General features: G+C 43.8%; 1 protein-coding gene across 13 annotated transcripts in view; it reads left to right on the top strand.

Moving 5' to 3' along the window:
* Positions 1-19546, top strand: part of Osbpl6 (oxysterol binding protein like 6) — a 163337-nt gene that overhangs the window by 91225 nt on the left and 52566 nt on the right. For 11 of the 13 annotated variants that reach the window (XM_021649497.2, XM_021649496.2, XM_021649494.2 and 8 more), the window contains exons 3-4: positions 4185-4443; positions 18397-18489. In XM_021649497.2, the coding sequence (XP_021505172.1) occupies positions 4342-4443; positions 18397-18489 (195 nt within the window). In that variant the 5' untranslated portion in view covers positions 4185-4341. Of the gene's footprint in view, positions 1-4184; positions 4444-16279; positions 16421-18396; positions 18490-19546 lie in introns of those variants that run through there. The other 2 variants (XM_060390422.1, XM_060390421.1) reach the window with 2 other exon arrangements.

The following is a 19546-nucleotide window of genomic DNA, read 5'->3' as shown; positions in this document are numbered from 1 at the left end:
CAGTGTTGGTCAGGCAAAAACCAGGGTCTTGATGTCAGTAAAAATGGCTTTACTCTTTGCTGTTAGGCCCCAAGCTGGACTGATAGGTGTGTGTTGGGGGGTTGGGGGGGGTCGGTTGTTGTGTTTGTACAGAAATACCATCAGCACATAAAGACACAGTCGTATATGTCCTAGGAGCCTCTAATATTGGGAATGAATTCTGAATGGATGGTACTTTGAGTTCACTAGGATGGTTCTAGAATTTTTATTTTGACTTCTTGATCTTAGTTGTTAAAAACTTAACAATGGTTTCTCAATTCTGTGTCTTTTATTTCTTGATATATTCATTTGTTTTATCTGACTATATTTCCTTCTCCTTTCATTGGTTAGTCAGCACACTTTTTTAAAGAAGTAACTTGTACATTTGTTAATTGAACTATTGAAAGAGATTCAGTTATGTATTCATTCTCTAGGTATCTCCTCCCATTTCATAGGTTTATAAATGCAGGGTGTTTGCTTGTACCCTTCCATGTGTAGACTGTGAAGGCTCAAGGCCATTCACCGAGAAGTCAGCCACCCTACAGACCCAGTTGGAGGAGACCAGAGGTGGAGGACGGGGCTGAGTGCCGTGGGGTTTGACGTTTGTCGGTTTCCAAATATTCTTTAAGACCATTTCATTTTTCTTCAGCCCAAGTGGTGCACTTTCAAAACCCTTTCTTGCTCCTACTCTAAAATTAATTTTTAATTTATTGAATTGCTTCACACATTGAGATCTAAATTTGGTAATTTCATTGGGCTCTTATTTTGAGTTATTTTTCTACTTAATTTTCCTGCTAACGTGTGATCAAATTTTTATTTGGAAGCATTTTGGATGTCATTCATCTTAGTCATTGCTCAGGACCATTTTTATCTGTAGGTTCATTGAGTTGCCTCAGGCATTAGCTCCTGTTCACCCTTTAATTCCTTGATTTTTTTTTTCTGTTTGTAAGATGGTCTCTTCAGTTTTGTCTTTCTCTCTCTCTCTCTTTCTCCCTCTCCTTCCTTCTTTTCTTTCTTCTTTCTCAGGCATCCTCCTAACCTTTTTTTCATTCTGTATATTTCATTTTTTGGTAGCCTATTCTAACATCTTTTCCTTTTGCTGAAAATAGATTTTTTTTTCTCAGATAATATAGAAACTGATTATGGTCCCCCCACCCACACACACACTCCCAGCTTCCGTCCACCTCCCCTCCCTTCCATCTGAATCCCCTCCTTTTCTGTCTCTCATTAGAAAACAGACTTCTAAGAGATAATAACAAAATAGAATAAAACTTCTCCCCTGAAGAACCATGTTGTGCTGTGTTAGGATAACTTTAGTTACAATTACAATATTTTTGGTTCTCCTATATCCAAACAGAGTAATAGGAACACCCAACAATGTGCTGTTTTAAATCAATGGCCTATCATCCGAGCTTTTCATATTTCCCCTTGTTTTTACAATGACTTACATTATATAATCTCTGCTCAGAATTCCTTCATCTCTCCCATGGAACTGAGTTCATGCGCCAGTCACCTGAGTGGGGCCATTTGCCTTCCTTTGAACAGTGCATTTGAGTGGAAGTGACTGTCACCAATATGCCACAGCTCTGAGAGCTAACGTGTGTTTCTGTCAGGGCTATTTGCTTCTGTTGCTCTCAGTGTGGAGTACTGGGAATCTAGGCACCTCTCTACCCGGCCTGAAGGATGTAGGGATCGGCAGGCAAGGAGCCCTTCTGTCAGCCCCTAGGGCTCGGAGCTTATTCACACAGCATCGCAGCTTCGCTCAGGCTAAGCAGTCCTGGCTTTTCAAACGCTTTTCTGGTCACATATCATTTATGATGCTTGGAAACAGCAAGTTCTAGAAGTTTCTCCTAATTTGGTCCTTGGATCGTAAATTGTATAAATCTGATTTTGCTCAGTGTAAATAAATGCAAATGTTGCAGCATTTCACAGTACTTATGTGAGGGGGAATGAGAGAAAAATGAGGTTTTCTGCTATCATATTACTGTTATTTTCAGTTATAGTGTTTTTTTTCTTGTTGATTATAGTAATTTTGTTGACTTTAAAATGTATAGTCTTGGATTTCCAACACTGTTTAGGCAGTTGCTAAAAATGTGCTTCGCTGGAGATAAAATAAATCTTTTTTGGGTCACAGTAAATTCTATACTCTAGGAATAAAGAGTAGGTAGTTTCAAACTCTGAACAGAATTTAAATTCCTTTTGTAATGCATTAAAAATAGAGCAGGTAATCAAATGTTTGATTGATGCCTTGTGAGGATTTGATTTAAAAGTCCTTTGAGTTGATACTGGATACTTGAAATGCTTTTGTTGTGGGGCAGTTTCCACCCAATTGAAACATTCCATTCTGAAGAGACGCTGCCTAAGATTCAGGAAGTAAATAAAACTTACAAGCCTCAGGAAGTCCCTGCAACCTCCAAGATTCACGAGGCCCGTCCTCCTCAAGGTTATATCCGTAGAAACCTTTGTGGGGAAGACAGATGCCAGCAGGCATAGGGTGCCAGGGGGATCTAGCTTTCACGAACTGTCAGGCATGCTAGGATGGGCGTCTCAGCGATGCCGTTGCTTTGGGTTGTCCATTGTCCTATATGTAACCCCTCACCCATACTCCTTTAAGTAACCCCAGTAAACTCAGTGGTTCACGGAGTTTAACTAGTTCAAGTCGTTGGTTTCTCATCTAAGGTGGGTGGTTCAAATCTACCAGGAAAAAACACATGACACCTTTTGTTTAAAAGCAGAGATCCCAAATTTATAAATGATAACAGTAACCTCAAAATTGGATCTTGATATTGGTATGCATTTAGTTCTTCAACCACTTTTTTTTTTTTTGGCAGCTGTTTAGTTGGAGAGAGAGTAAGGAGAAAGGTAAAGAAAAAGGAGGAAACAGGAGCGAGGACGGAGGGAAGAAGGGAGAGTGTATATCAGAGACTTAGCTGAGGCCCTGAAACTTGGATTGAATTTACTTCTGAGTGGATAATGGTTTAATAAGTTGGGCATTCCAGCTCCATCCCCTGGGGGCACTTGAACACATTACAAAACTGCCATAGTTTTGGCTCAAGTATCAGCATCTACTTGTAAAACATCATGGACCAGAAAACAACGTACTTTGAGTCAAGGATCTTAATAGTGTTCCTGCTTGCTGGCACCAGGGATCCGATCGACTTCAGAATCCCTGCTCACTTTTATTAGATCAACTTCCGTGAGCAGATTCAGTGATCATGTGTCAGGTGCTAGCTTATTTAACTGCCCTTTTCCAGTCAGAGACGAAACCTTACTGCCTTTGGCTCTTTGAATGTATGGTTTATAAAGACTTTAAGATCTAGTCTCACAGCTTGGATGCTAAGAAGTTATTTTTGTTTTTGTTTTTTAAGATTTTTTAAAATTTTATTTTTATGTATATGGATGGATGTTTTACCTGCACATGTCTCTGTGTATTTTTGCATGCCTGGAGCCCTTGCAGGTCAGAAGAGAGACCTGGATGCCCTGAAACCGGAGCTATAGGATGTAAGCCACCATGTGGGTGCTGGAAATGTACCTGGGGTTCCCGGGAGAACAGCTCATGCTTTTAACTACTGAGGCATTGCTCTAGCTCAGCTAAGCAGCTTTTATCTTTACTCTAGTGGCAGGAAATTTTAAATTCCAGGAAAGGATTACAAGTCTCAGTCATTAGAATATCCAGGTTTTAAAGTTAGTAAAAATTCTCCTAATTATTGGGATTGTTCTTCTTAAATTAATAACTAATTTTTGGTGTTCAGATTGAACCCAGACAAGTGCCTGACCAATGAGCTACCAGCCCAGTCCAAGGCACTGCTGTCTTAATTATTGTCTGTAAACAGGTGATCATTAAAATCCTAATGGACATACTCAAGTTCACACAACTTGTTAGCATAATATTAGAAATTCCAAAAATATCACTATAGGCTTTTGTAAAACTTCCGTATACACACAGAAACTTTCAGAATCCATATGTGAATCGTTCTATAATTTTGTATCCTCATCGTAACTTGTGTCTCCAACCTAGAGGTCTCCGAGCCCCAAGCCTGCACCTCTAACTTTGTGTTCCTCCCTCTGTTGATGCAAATTAATTTCCCTCTAAATATAATGATTTCTGTTTCTTTTTTAAATCACATGAGACTTTCTGGTTTGTTTGTTTGTTTGTTTGTTTTTAGGTGGTTTGGACAAGTCGTCAGTCGTGGCCTGTGCTTTCCTAGTCCAGTCTGGTTCGAGTGAGATGGACTAAAGCGGAAAGCCATCTGGTTCTTTGTCTGGGAATTGGAGAGAGGATTGGGATGGTCTCTCGTGCCCATCCCTAGGCTAACTGCAGCCATGAGTTCAGACGAGAAGGGCATATCCCCTGCTCATAAAACATCCACTCCGACCCACAGAAGTGCCTCCTCTTCAACGTCCTCTCAGAGGGAAAGCAGGCAGGTAGGAGAAGATTTGCAATGCTTTTTTTTTTTTTTAAATCAATTTCTGCCAATAGAACCGTAATTGGACAGCGTGGGGTTTCTGAGTCTGAAAGTCTGTTGTGAAGTCCTTTATGTCACAGGTGACACCCTTGTTTTGTGCTTGAGAGGGAGAAGCTGTTACATTGGTGTCTCTGTTTTTGTTTTTGTTGGGGATGGGGGCCGAAAGCTTTCAGAGTACAGTCCACAGCAAGGAGCAGGGTTTCTCTGGGAAGCCTAGTAACCTTCTCAGCATGGACACTTGTCTGTGGAGCCAGCATCAAGACTTGGGTGTTCAGGTCCCTTTTTTTCAGGTGCAAAAGAGCCCAGGAACCTTCAGGAGACTTTCTGCAAGACTGACAGTGCTCTGCAAGCCTTAACCTCTGCGAGGTCCCGTGGAATCTAGTCAGTGTCAGACTTCCTAGTTGGGAAGCAAATGAAACTGTGGTGTCTGGGAACTGTGAGCAGTGAGGGCTGAACAGCTGTCAAAGGCAGCAGAGGAAGTAAAGGGTCAGAGCTTATTTCCAGTGGGGTACAGCTGTTGCCTCACTCGATCCACTTCTGTGAAGTTCTTTCCCTTTACAGTTACCGTGCTCATGTTTGGGGGACCGCTCTGTGTGGGGGATTCATCATCTAAGTGCTGGCCATAGACAGAACAGCGGTATCTCAGCCAGCACAGATACAAATAACCGTTTCCTATTACAATGTGTCTTAAGATAGTAATTTGTGGAAAGTTATAAGTGCGATGTCAACCTCTTATGGGAATTTTCCTGTGTGAGTTTTACTTAGCAAACGATCTTGCAGGATTCTTCGCTTCTCTGCTCCACTCCCATTTTAGATGTTCAGAGCGTATTAGCTAATTTAAGGAAATACATGTATCGGTTTTCCTTTCCTTTCCTTTTTTGCTTTCTTGATACAGTATCTCAGGTTTCTGGCTTTGTCGGAACTTACTATGTAGCCCAGTCTGGTCTCAAACTTTGAGTAGTTCTCCCGTGCCAGTCCCCAAGGGCAGTTATAGGTGTCAGCCATTGTGCCAGGCTGTGCATCAGTTATGAATAACTCATTGTATACACATTTTAAGTGGACAGCTCAGATATGGATTCATAGCAGTGGTAGTGCATTTCTGTGGGTGCTTTTGAGAGAACCCCCAATCTCAAGCCCTCCTAGCACCACTCCCCAACCCCCCACTGCTGCAAGAAATTCTAGGACAGTCTGTGCAAACTGGTGGTTTCTTATGTGTTTATTTTTTTTTCCCTCAGATCCTAGTACAGATATTTCTACTACAGGGTCTTGGGAGGTTTTTAATGCTGGTGCCTTTTGTTACAGGATTCAAAAGGATACTCATAGACTGTCTTAGATGCACCCTGTCATTAACTAACTCAGTCTGTGATTATCTTCTGTTGTGATATTTAGTGCAGTGCGCTTGTAGGTTCTCATAGACTCAGAGTACTGTGAATGAAAACACACGGTGTTAAGTTATGACTGCATGCTGAGGTGCCCTCTAACCTGGCAAGTCTGCCCTTTGCCTTCCTCTATTCCTTCCTGTTAAGGGTTCTCTACTTTTTCCTCTTGCTCTGAGCATTTGAATTGAGAGATAGTAAGTCCCATGACCTTCCTGGTTGCTAAGAAGCAGGAAGGGATTGACACAGGTCACCCCGGAGACCTGTGGTAAATAAAAAGAAGATGGATGACTGCTATAGAAACAGCTGTCATGCCTTGTTGATCTCCAGGCCCCACGTGCAAATGAGAGGGACACCAGAGGCCTTGGCCTGCCACAGGGAACCTGAAGGTAGAGTGGATGGCTCCTGACTGGCTTGTGAGTGGAAAGTCCCGTGTTGGGGAGAAGGTGTGTTAATTGATCATGAATTTCACACAGTAGACATCATGCAAATAACTGGTTTTTGTTTGTTTGGGGACAGGGTCTAGCACACAGCTTTAATCTTAGCACTCGGCAAGATAAGACAGGCAGATCTCTGAGTTCAAGACCAGCCTTATGTACATACTGAGCTCCAGGCTACCCAACGCTTTCAAGTCTATTAATTTTTAAGGAGGCAGTTTTACTTTTTTTCCTGTATATCTCAGCAAGAGGAAACACTCCCAAACACTTTTTCCTCTGCTTGCTTCCTGGCTGCTCTTTTGTATGTGTCCGTCTTTCTCAAACAGGAAAATAAAAAGAAATTCAGATCCATTTTCCCCCTCCCTTCATTCACTACCTAAAACTCAGAATGAATGTAGAGAATGGAACTTTGGCATATGCTGTGATGTGGCGTAGTACTTTCTATATGCATCTATATAGCGAATGCATGGTACATTAATCTTCATTGACTCTTCTTTTCCTCCTGATTTGACAGACATCTGTGCAAATACTGCTGTGTCTCACAGTTCAGCTCTGTTTTCTTCCTAGTCACATAATTGAAAGATACAGCACACATGAGAGAATGCAGTAGTGTTCCAGCGCATTTATTTACCTGCTGTTCACAGGTTCTAGGTGAGAATTGCTGATGAGCTGATGAAACATTTCTGTTTAGATGTCCCACTCTGACTGTGACATAAACTAACACGTGTAAACCAGTTTCTTACCATAGGACCGTTATCAGTGACACAGATCTATTCTGTGATTTCCCCTTGGTTTCACCCGTAGCCCAAAGATTAACTCTGTTACAGGTCGTAGTCTTCTACCAGAATATAATTTCCTTCAACTTCCGCTTCCCCCCAACAAAGACCTTCGTAACCTTTCCCTGGGTCCTCCAGGTGTCTCCTGCCTCACCAGCACCTAAAATAACACAATTGACTGTGTGTGTGTGTGTGTGAGAGAGAGAGAGAGAGAGAGAGAGGAAGAGAGAGAGAGAGAGAGAGAGAGAGAGAGAGAGAGAGAGAGAGAGAGAAAGCTGCCTCCCAAGCTTCACTAAATAAGCATGCCATGAAACTTCCAGACAGGGTAACAGGGGAGTTGATTAAACAGCTAAGGCTTTCTCATAAACCAGCTTTCCCCATATAAAGCTTGTGCCTTGAGGTGTGTGGAAATAAGTTTTCTTATTAAGTAAACCGGGAGAGTAGCCAGATGCGGTAGCTCACGCCTATAATCTCAGCACTCAGGGAGGCAGAGGCAGGCAGATTTCTGTGAGTTCGAGGCCAGCCTGGTCTACAAAGCCAGGACAGCCAAGGCTACACAGAGAAACCCTGTCTCTAAAAAACAAAACAAAACAAACAAACAAACAAACAAAAAAAGTAACCTGAGAGGGGTGCTAAATTTCTTTGGCGCTACATATCAATGAATTAAGATTACTGCTAAATTCTGAAATAAAACCTCTTGCTAATCAAACACTTACAGAATTTAGGAGGTCCTGCAACTTGTTTTTCTAATATTTGACTATTAAAAATCTAGATTATTTATTTATTTATTTATAAACTGAATGACATAGGGACGCTGTGCCCATATCCTAAACGACAACACTTACAGTCTCGGTGGCTCTTCTAGTTTAGATGAGGGCATATCCTACCTGGCGAGCCACAGCCCTTATCTGTCAGTTATTTCGGTATTTATTTATATGGCCTGTTGGCTCCTGGAAGATCTGAATTTGTAAACTTTGACCCCGACGTCAGTAAGCCTGTTGCAGTAATATTTAACTTACCCAGGGAGGTCCTCTTCGGTGCTACAATGAATCTTAAGGTGTCCCCAAATAACATTTATCATTGTCCTCTCAGAGCTGCTTCTTTCCAGTTTCCCTCTCAGTGAACAACAATTCTCATTTCGGTGCATATAGCCCCAGATTCTTGGGAATGTCCTCAGCTCCTCTTTGCCTCACATTCTGCTTCTGAGCAGCAGAGCCTGCGGTAGGTTTTCCTTCACCCAGAATCTGATGGCTGCCTTCTGCCTCCTCCCCATCCCATTCTGGTCTGAGCCGCCCTGGTTCCTCATCTGGAGAGCTGCCATCGTTTTCTGCCTGGTCTTTCTGTTTCTACCCTCACCCATCATACATGGCATTCTTTACCAGACGATCAGAGCGTTCCCTTCCAAACCCGAGGCAGACTGAAGTCAGGAAATCTATATGGCACCAAGTTGCTGAGCATTGACTGTGAGGCCACTTATAATCTGGGTCTGCCTAAGTCTCTGACATCTTTTCTCACCACATCGCCATTGTTTTGGTTCTCTACAGTATATTCCTGAGACATACCAAGCGTGTTCTTACGCCCAGGTTATTGTATTTCACCTCCTTAGTCTGATTAAGTGCCTGCCTCCTCACACAGTTGACTCATTTTTTAGCCTTGTATTCCATCCTTTCTACATGTCCTTGCACTCACTGTCCATGGAGTCAGTTATTTCCTCTTGTGAATGTGCTGCCTTTACAGCGTATTTGAGTGAAGAGGAGAGAAGGTAACGCAGACTCCAGAGGCTTGTGTAGTGTAGGGAAATAGCGATGACACTGAGATGGTGACGAGGAGAGAAAATATAGTTGAAAGTGTTGAGAAGAGCAGGGCTTGTGGGAGAAGGCTAGTCCTAGCGTGGACAGGGGGAGCAGAGAGAAGCAGGTTCTCCTGTTTGCAGCCTGCCCACCCCTGGCCCCACCCACCAATGACGTGGATGTGGGCGGGGCGAGTGGTGAAGGTCTGTGAAGGAAGTGTTCCAGACAAGTTAGGAACGTTTTGCACAGGCGTTCAGAATTATCAGTAGGAATGAGGGAGAGGTTACTATTTGCAGTCAGACTCACTGTTTCCCACTCAGTCCTCTACTTATTTTATGTTGAAATTATATAACAATTTTACTAAATTTATGACCTTCCAACTGCATTGTACTTGTTTTCTTTCTTCCTTTCTTTCCCTTCTCTTCCCTTCCCTTTTTCCCCTTTCTTTCGTCTTCCCTTTCCTTCCCTTCACTTCCCCTTCCTTTCCCCTCACTTCCCCTTCCCTTTCCTTTACTTTTCCCTTCCCTTCTTTTCCTTCCCTTCCCTTTCTTCTTCTTTTTTTTAAATATATAACATGGCCGAGACTGTCTTGTAAGGACAACTTATATAGCTCTTGGAGCAGGCTCAAGAATGTGCCCTGTTTGGTGCCAATGAATATATTTATTTGTACTCTGATCAAGACACATCAGAAAATCAGACGTCACAGCTGTAAGGACACAGGGTCAGAGTGCTTCATTCCCACTAACGTCTCCTGTGAGTGAACCAGCACAGCCCCAGATTAGATCTTGTCAGTTTGTACGAGAATCAGTCGTTTCTGTTTGGTGAAAAAAAAAAAAATCAAAGAAAAATGGCTAAAACTCTGTATAATAATAATAACAAAATTAGCTGAAGCTTGGAGATCATCAATGAGGGGAAATGTAAATAAGTTACAGGTTAGTAGCTGGTCCTCCTTCCAGTTCTCACCGTTTATATTTAGTATCGTGACCAGTCCTTAACAGCTGTAGATTTCTGTTACATGAGGGTAATACTCGTGTGTGTGTGTGCGTGTGTGCGTGTGCGTGCATGTGCGTCCACGCATGCCCTCATGATGTATGTGTATAGATATTTGTATGGCCAGGTTTTCAGGTGAGTGTGCATGAGGACTTGCAGGTGCAGGGTCACGTGTGTGCGTGCTAACGGAGGTCAGCGGGACTGCAGGCTGGTATAGCCGGCTTGACGGTGAAACTCTGGCCTGTGGCTGAGTCAGCACCTGCTGTCTGCGTGAGCGGCTACTCGGATCTAAATGTGTATACCCGGTGCATTAGCTTTTTGCTTTCTTCTCGGACAGACACAGTGATAGGAGCACCTCCCAGCTTCTATATGACTGGGCTACAATATATCTATCTCTTCAGAGTAGGTCCCCGGAGCATCTTCAGTGAGACAGCCAAGTCTCTTCTTGGAAGCTTAGGATGCCTCTTTTAGGACTATGGATCCTGTTTCCATCTTTGGGTTGTGATAGAATATAATGTAAATATAATGTTATCTCAACATTTAAAAAGTTCTCATTTAAAAAAAATTAACGTTTGTGTTTGTGGGGGTGGGTGCATGGTGTGTGCGTGCATGTGGGTGCGTGGTGTGTGCGTGCATGTGGGTGCGTGCATGTGTGTGCATGTGGAGGCCAGACATCCACCTCAGGTGTTTTTCCCCCGGGAGCCAAGCATCTTGACTTTTGAGCCAGGCTCTCTCACTGGACCCCGGGCTTTCTGGTTAGGCTGGCTAGATGGCCAGTGGGCCCCGGGGACCTCCCTGTGTCGGCCTTCCCCGCACCACAAGTGAGCACCACCCTGCCCAGCTTTTTACAGGCGGGGATGTTGGGGGTCAATGCAGGTCATCATGCTTGTGCACCAAATGCTTTACCAACTGAGCCTCCTCCAGTCCCAGATGCTGTGTTTGAGAGGAACAGCTGTAAGTGTCCCCACTTTCACTCCTAACCCGCAGTCTAAGCCACCAAGAGTCTTAACCATGGGAGCAGTACAGCATGAATTCTCCCATCTCTGTGGCATGCAGTGGCACTACAGTCCTGCAGGCTGACCCGGAAGCCCGCTGTCAGGGGTAGAAAGAGCACAAACCTGATGTGAAAATCTGCCCTGTCCCTCGAGGGTGACATTAAAGACTAGATCTTTAGTGTTATGTGTTAATAAATTCTTGACCTTTCTTTCTATTTAAATTTAGCCTTTTGGGGACCCCAGGTCTTATATGGAGTTCATGTTTCAGGATTTAGGACCAGTATCAGTAAGGAAGTAACATTTCTGTCTATAGTAGCCACACTACCCTGAATATGCAAGAGACACCCCATCTGATCTTGGACGTTAAGATGGGTTGGGCCTGGTTAGTATTTGGTTGGGGAAAAAAAATTTCCTTTGTGCCAGTTCATGCCATTTTGATTTAAATACCTTTTGCAAATTGGATATTCTGGAAAGCCTAAATGTTAGGCGGAGTTTCTGAGTAGATAGAACACTACCAGCAATAGCCAGTACTTCAGGAGCACCACAGAAGGTTGGCTGGGAGTTCATTTAGTTCTCTTTTCCAGAGAACTAAAATAGGGCTAAGGTAGTAAAATATCTTGCCCACAGCTAGTGAGTGATGAAAATGGTTTGCCCTCTGAATGGCTGTTTCTGGAGGCCCTATCCTGGCTACCTCACTGTGTGGTCTATTTATTGCAAAGCCAGTCAGGCTGGATATCCAAGGGAAAGGCCTTCTGGGTACTGAGCGGAGCAGTCTGCAAAGCTGCATTTGTCATTGACTTCTGGGTCATGTTTCCCCCTGAACATCAGCTGTGCTGTTCATTCCCATGTTGCCCAGGAAACTATAAACTCAGTGATTTCCAAAACAATATTCATAGGTGTCATGGAGTATAGCTGAATGCCGAGTTCCTTGCTAAATTGTCTGTATCTTTTTGCGTATATCGGCTTTGGCTTAATGCAGAGTTTTGATCATTTGTTTGTTTGCTGCAAACTGCAATTAGCCTCTTTTTTTTTTCATTAGAAGTAATGAGCAGCACCCCCAGCATTCTCATTGTCCCCACCACTGTCATTTGCTGTTTACAGCACACATTCCATGCATGTGACATGTGTGAAACAGAGACGGTTTGGAAGAAACCTGACACCTGGCACGCAGCCACTCGTCACCCACAAATGATTCAGAAATCATGATTACTGGGCGGGGGGGGGGGGGGGCGGGCGGCCGCTGCTGTTCCTGGCATGCCTGCAGGGCCCTGCCGGTACCCTGGGCCCGTCTTCGCCTGTTTCCATGTGCCCCGAGCTCGCTGGTTTCAAATAGCATTTTTACTGCAGCAAATCCTCCTGCCAGATTCAAGCTTAACATGGCTTGTTAGACTCTTAGGCAGAGCATCAGATAGATGGCGTTAGGGGATCCCAGAGGGCCCCTCGCTCCGTAGATGGTTGGAAAGGCCTCGCAGTCCGTCTTTCCCTGGAGTCTGTAACTGGGGTTTGGGAGTCAGAATATACTCTGAGGTATTTTTTTTAGGACTATCAGACATCACATGGAAGTACCTTAAGTCTATGAAACTGCCTTATTTTGTGTAAGGAACAAGTGTATAGCTTTTACCTCCTTATCCCACTCCCCACTGTACCTGTCAAGCTACACGTTTCAAATACCTTGCAACTACGCCCCCGCCCGCGTGCATGCAGTCTTGTTTATATTTCAAGCGCCAAACTTCTTCACCTCGAATCCCACTACAAACTGATTTTGTAACAGCAGGCACAGCCGGCACGGGTGAGGTTTGTGGACTCTGTTGCCAGGCTTGTGCAGTGACTCTGTGGTTTTAGGACCTAACAATGTTTATAGAAAACCTTTGATAAGGTCATAGTGTAGGATCATTAATTTAGCTTCTACACAATATTTTCCAAAGAAATAACAGAAGTTACATAGGAGGGTAACCACATAGGAAATTACCAAAGATTATGTCCTATTTTTTAATTTAATATACATGTTTACTGATATGTTTAGTATACATATTCTGCACAAAATGTTTATAAAATATTTTCTATCAGTGAAAGATTGGAAACTACCTAGTGTTCAGAAATATGGATGCATTTCATAGCATCCAGTGAGCTCATGCACAGGTATTTAAATTTTTTTGAAGATTATTTAATGCTGGGGGAAAGTTAACAGAAAAAAGAGCAAGTTATTAAACTGAAATACACACAATTCTAATTTTAATTTTAATAATTGTTTGTGCATTGAAAAATAAAGTATGCCAAAACAGTTGAAAGAATTCATTGCTTAACATGGATGTTTTGCAATTCTGTTTTCCTTTTTTTTTTTAAACAATAAGTATATAAAGGGTTTCTCTTTGGAGATTGTGAGTTTGTCTTTGAACCACTAATGGGACTATTATAACTATCATTAAACTGTCAGCTTTTTAATAATCATGATGTATAAGCCTTGGCACCATAAGTTTAAACCTAAAGTTAAATGAAGATGAAAGACACGCCCTGTGGAAAATAGGGGCAGTTTTCTCAACACCCTGCAGCAGGAGCTGGTCCTCTTTACTACCTGCATTTTATCTCCTGGCCATGTAATCATGCCTGAGCCGGAAGCAAGACATTACCTGTGTTATTATAAATGTTTGCTCTTTCTTAAGAAAATATTTATCAAACCCACAGATACATCATAGATATACAAAGACTGACATAATCCATTTGTGCCTATGATGTACATGTATAGACCTTAAAAGATAGCTTTTTTTCTTATGTAGTTAGCAAAAATGTGAGTGATTATCATACTGAAAACCTGTTTGAATTCTGAGTAACTGTGACAGTTTAAGTTTATAGATTAACTCTGGTGTCCTTCTTAGCCACAAAGGACTGTTGGCCCTAGTTTCTTCTTCTGTTATGGCACAGTCTCTCGTGGTCCAGGCTGACCTGCACGTTGCTATGTGGCCATGTAGCCATGTAGCTATGCAGCTATGTAACATCTGTAAATGTTTAGAATACAGTCAAGTAATGAATCTGAGCAGTATGTTCAGTTCTGTGTTTTCACATGACTCTTTCACAGGGGTCGCCTAAGACCATCTAAAAGCACACCTATTTACATCACAATTCGTAGCAGTAGCAAAATTACAGTTTTGAGATAGCAACGAAAATAAGCTTATGGTTGGGCAGATCAGCAGAGCATGAGGAGCTGTATTCAAGGGTCGTAGCATTAGGAAGGTTGTGAACCCCTGCTCTGCCTGTGTTATTGCAAAGAAAAGTGTTCCTTGGAGGAGATGCTCAAGATGGCAGCAGGCAAGTATTGAGCCACTTCCACTGCAGGCATCGGTGCCTGCATCGTCCACACTGCACTGCAGCTGTTGGCTTCCCGTGTGAATGTGTGTGGCATTCGCCTCCGTGCCTGTCGACAGCTTGCATGGTAGGATGTGATGCCCTGGCCCTGCCATGGTCCTGACTAGGGTTACTGGGTAACCAATAAGATGGCACAGTTGCGGGCACCCTTCTGTTTCCGGGGAAATGTGGGAGCTTCCTGATTGATTGTGTGATGTTTACAGCTAGAGAGTAGCTGCCGCTTAGTGTCAGCTGTATTGTAGCCGTCTCTGTGCAGCACTTTGTATACACTAAGTGCCAACTCTATGTCCTGCAAGAGCGGTACTGTCTCCATGAGGCCGAGCCTGGTTAGTGACTTGCACGTGGTAACCCGAATGAGAGTGGTATCCTCACCTAAAAATGTTCCATCGTTTGCTCTGTCATATGCTACAGTCCCAGAGCTAAAGCCAGCTGACTCTCATTTCTCAAAATTAGAAACTGGAAATGACTCGACCTCAAGGTTAATTTCAGGGCTGGCAAATTAACCTTGAGGTTGTATGGTGTTTCGGGTTCTCTTTTCATCTTACTCGCATCTACTGTGGAAGCCCGTGAAAGGTTGTGGTGGAGGGGGCCTCGCTGTGTGTGTCTGTGGGGGCGGGGTTATGTCTTTGAAATTGGGGTAACTTATGTCATCTGGCCTTAACGTCAGGAGAAGATAGTATCTAAAAGCTTGGGCCCCTGAATCAATCTCAATTGGCATTCCAAGCCAGCGCTTACTGAGTGCGCTTCTGGCTCCCTGTCCTCGCGATTCAATTAGTCATAAAATAAGTTCATCAGTGTACACAGGCTTGAGGAGATGTAATGAAATAATCCATGGAAAGACGGGGGATGGCGGTGTGGGAGGCACTGTGGGGATTCACTTCTGGTTGGCAGTAGCAAAACCTGATTTGGTTATTAATATCACTGGTATACTGTGCGTGCTAAAATACACTACATCTACAAGAGAGCCAAGGTCTGGAAACCAGAAGAATAATGAAAACTCTTCTAACTTATTTGGATGCTTTCCTTTGAAAACACTTTGTATAATTTGTAAATATAAATTTATCTTAGGGGGAGGTAGGATCCGGGAATCCCAGTGTGAGGACCTGAGTCCTGGCCCCAGCATGCGCACAGAAGGCTGGGTGGGTATGCTTCTGTGTGCTTAGATTTGAGGAAAGGTAGATTCCTGGGGCTGGCTGGCCATCCAGCCTTGCCTGCTTGGTGTTACAAGTTACTGTGAGACCTTGTCTCAAAAAACAGGATTGGCATTCTGAGGAATTATGCTGAGGTTGACCTCTGTCCTCCACAGCCAGACATACCACATTTGAAGGCACCAACACACACACACACACACACACACACACACACACACACCACAAGACAGGGAAGATAGTAGGGTGATAGTTTTTGTCAACTTGATATAAACTAGGTAATCTGTGAAGAAGGAACCTTAGTTGAGGAGCTGCCTCCATCAGATTGGCCTGTGGGGGCTTTTGATTAATTGCTATTTGATGTAAGAGGGCTCAGGCCACTTTGGGGCATGCCACCTCATGGGCAGCTGATCCTGGGGTGCATTGGAAAGCAAACTAAGCAATCCACAGAGAGCAAGTCAGTAAGCAGCATCATTCCATGGTCTCTGTCTCAGTTCCTGCCTTTAGGTTCCTGTGACATGGATGTATAAGCCAAATAGATCCTATACTCCCTATGTTGCTTTTAGGCAGTGGTTTCACAGCAAAAGAGAAACAAATAAGAGCAAATAGCCAGGTGAGCAATTCCGTGGCATTAACATGCAGAAAGCAGTGGCCCAAAACTAGTGCCCAAAACTTAGGTGAGAAGTGAGTCTATTTTTGTGAGGAACTTGTAGCCACAGCCTAAATGATTCCCAGCAGTTGCTTCGTATCTTTGAGGTGGAACTGACAAGAAGCCGTGTTAGCAGACCTTTGGAGTCTTGCTTTGCTCCGGGTGAGTTGTCCTGAGCTGTTCAGCTCTCATGCAGAGTCTCATTGTCTGTTTACTGACACTGAGGAAAGCAAAGGACAGTCATGTGGGCAGATTTCCTCTTGCTGCCCAGGAGGTATTGAGACCTGTGAACTCTAGAGCACAGGTCTAGAGCAGACTCAGAAAGCTGAGGTGCTGCAGAGAAGGTTGTGTTCAAGATTCTTGACCTGAGCTCCTTCTGCATCAGCTCCCTTCAAGCAGGGAGAGCCGGGGAAGGGTAAGCATTCCCACCTCTGTCCTAAGTGCCTGGAGAGGCCAGGTGATGCTTAGAGGTTAGGGCCTGTCCTCAGGTTCATGAGGCCTTGGGTCAGTACTTGGATCCATGCTCTCTGTCTCTCTCTGTTTCTCTCTGTTTCTCTCTCTGTCTCTCTGTCTCTCTCTCTGTGTGTGTGTCTCTCTCTCACACACACACACATACACACACACACACACACACTGGACCTGGAAATTAAATTGTAATTTTAGGATTTGTGAGGAAGCTTTTTTTTTTTTTAAAGAATACTGAGTGTGTTTACGTAACCCTCTATTTGTGTTGCTTATATAACATGCTTAGCACCTTCATTGTAGTGTGTGTTTCCCAGCCATCATGAGAGAAGATGAGAACCGTGAACTTGCAAAAAGAGGAGTCAGTTATAGCAAAAATAATGATCTTAGAAGAAATCATATGAAAAGATCTAAATTTGTAACTGCACATTTCAGGACAAATTTGACGTTTCCCAGCTGACCAGAGGCTTTCAATCCAGTAAACAAGAGATGGGAGGTTAAAAGTTAAATCCATTAAATGTTTTCAGATGTTCTGTTATATTAGAGTTCTAACTTTTTACAGTTCCGAGAGAGGCCTAGGAGGTCTTTTAACATTCAGCCCCGCGACAGGGCTACAAAGTAATCAGAAAACACTGAAGAAATTCTCTTTTAGAACCCTTTTCTTCTCCCTTTTGTGGTACTGGGAATCAAGTCCAGGCTTTTATGCTTGCTGAACACACTGACCCACTACAGAGCTGTGTGGGGTGGAGAGCAGTGGGAATGAAATGATGATGCTAAGAGCAGAGGCAGCAGACCTCGCTCCTGGAAGCACACAGGCTGGAGTCTGAGAGTGGCTAATGTAACTCTGAACTTCCAGAGCTGCTGATCTAAAGACATACCATACAAGGGTTCTTGCTTATCATCATTAGCACGTGTGAGTGTGAACCTGAAGGACATCCTTTTCGTTCTTTTTTTTTTTTTTTAAAATGTGAATTTGAAGCCAATTCTGAGTATTGAGTTAGGTTAATTTTATTCTAGGACACAGTGGTGTTCAGGTTCTAATAAAGTACAAATGGATGACAGTATGGATGTACATGTGTGTGTTTGTGTGTGTGTGTGTGTTTTAGTAAAAAGACTTACTACTTTTTCAGTAAATGTTTCCCAAGGCCTGTGCCTGGGAAAAATCAACAAAATGTGAGGTTTAGATTTTTTTTAACTCATTTTAGTGTGTACTGCATCGTGCACATAGTGCATATTCAAAATGAATAAGCTCCTCTTTTTTTCAAAGTCAAGTAGAGAAGAAGTTGATGCGCATTCCCCGTGCCAAGCACACAGGAGGCTGTTTTCTAGATGCTGTTGCAGGGTCACGTGGTGTTTCACCCTTCTGGTCCTCAAATCCGAGTCAATGTTTTAACAGTCCTCTGCTATCCATAGACACCGAACTAGCACTTTATGCCAAATTGATCTCTGTGTGTGTGTCTTGATTTGGAAACTGGAGAAGCTGGCTTCCCTTCCCTGCGCCAATGGCTCCTGCCATGCCCTCATGCTTTCATGCTGCAGGGTTGGCAAAGTCAAGTTTTTCTGTCAGCTTTGGTGGTTCTGACCACATTTGCGGCCAGTGAAGGGGATTTGGTGGTGTATGTGAGTTGCTGTCCATCGTCAGCCATACGTAGTGTTCCTGTGTGCCCCGAAGGGTTTTTTCCAGATACACCCCTGTGACTCCCTCTGTGGGGTGGAGTCCAGCGCTGGGAAGATGCTCAGCAGTGAGTCTGCAAGAAGCAAAGTGCGCAGGCGTTTTCCTCAACCCTGCTCCTGTGCTTGGCCTCAAGGGCACTTGCCATCTCCTAGGCAGCTGGCTAAGATCTCACCCCCACCCCCACCCCCACCCCTGTGGTCACTGATGTGAGGAACAGGGCTCTAACCCTAGCTGGGATTCTGCTCTTTTTGCAGAGTATCCACGTTTTGGAGAGAACTGCTTCTTCAGGCACGGAGCCCTCTGTCAGTAGGCAGTTGCTGGAGCCGGAGCCCATCCCCCTCTCCAAGGTCAGTGCCTGAGCGTGATTGCTCTCACAGCCAGCCCCTCTGGGCCAAATGAGCTATGAATAACACCGACACCTGACTCTCTCTCCTAACGTAGCTGTGACGCCGACTGTGGGGCTCCTCTGCTGCCTTTTCTACTTCCTGCACAGGCTCTTTTCTGCGTTGGCTAAGGGGAAAATAGAGAGAAGTATATTTTCCTTGGGTTCCCAGGGTTATATGTGAAGGTCTAAAAGTATTTTAAGGGGGAAAAAAAGATAAAGAAAAACATTGTTATTTCTTCTTGGAGAGGTGAGCAAACAATCCTACGACAAATTAATTGAGAGAGAAAATAACTCCACCAGGCCCAGCAGTGGTCTTATTGCCTGTGTCCTGCATACTAACTACTATGCAACATACTTCACTCCGTCATCACATTTAATACCATTTTTATAAGCGGTTGCTTAAACGTATGTATTTATTACATTTAAGGAGTCCGGAAACTCATAGTTAACAATTTTCTCTAAGACAGAAACTCTTTTGAGTAGCAGTGGGGAATAGAAAGCAGATTTGCCCAGTTCTGTAACCTGTGCTGTCAGTCTCTGCCTCACCTGTGCGGTCCAGTGCCCACACCATCACGCACTGTGACTGCCATCACGCGCTGTGACTGCTGGTCTCTGTCGAGGGTCTGCCTTTCAGCAGTGACTCCAGGGAGAACAGCACCGATTACAACTCTGAGTTGTGGAAGATGGAGTTCCTTCCTCTTCAGCCTGTTCTCCCTCAGACTTGGGAAGCATCTGAAGTTACTGATGTCCACAATGCAAAAGGTCTTTGAGGAGATAGACCCCCTACTCATTGCCACCCCTCTGACATGTTCAGTGAGCTGTGCCCTGATAGGAAAACCCTGAAAAGAGAGGGCATACAGATTTCAGATTTCCGTAAAATCGTCTTCATCACCGAAAGACGGTTAGTTATAAGTGTGTACAGCCGGGCTGACACTTGGCTTTCCTGTTGGAAGCGTAAGCTTTTGAGAAAAGAACATACTACCACCCTGCCCTAGTATCATGTACATGTGAACTCTTCA

The sequence above is a fragment of the Meriones unguiculatus genome, chromosome 8, assembly GCF_030254825.1.
Source record: "Meriones unguiculatus strain TT.TT164.6M chromosome 8, Bangor_MerUng_6.1, whole genome shotgun sequence".
NCBI classification, from domain to species: domain Eukaryota; kingdom Metazoa; phylum Chordata; class Mammalia; order Rodentia; family Muridae; genus Meriones; species Meriones unguiculatus.
Note: the sequence above shows the minus strand (reverse complement) of the source record. Positions and strands in the feature narration are given on the sequence as shown.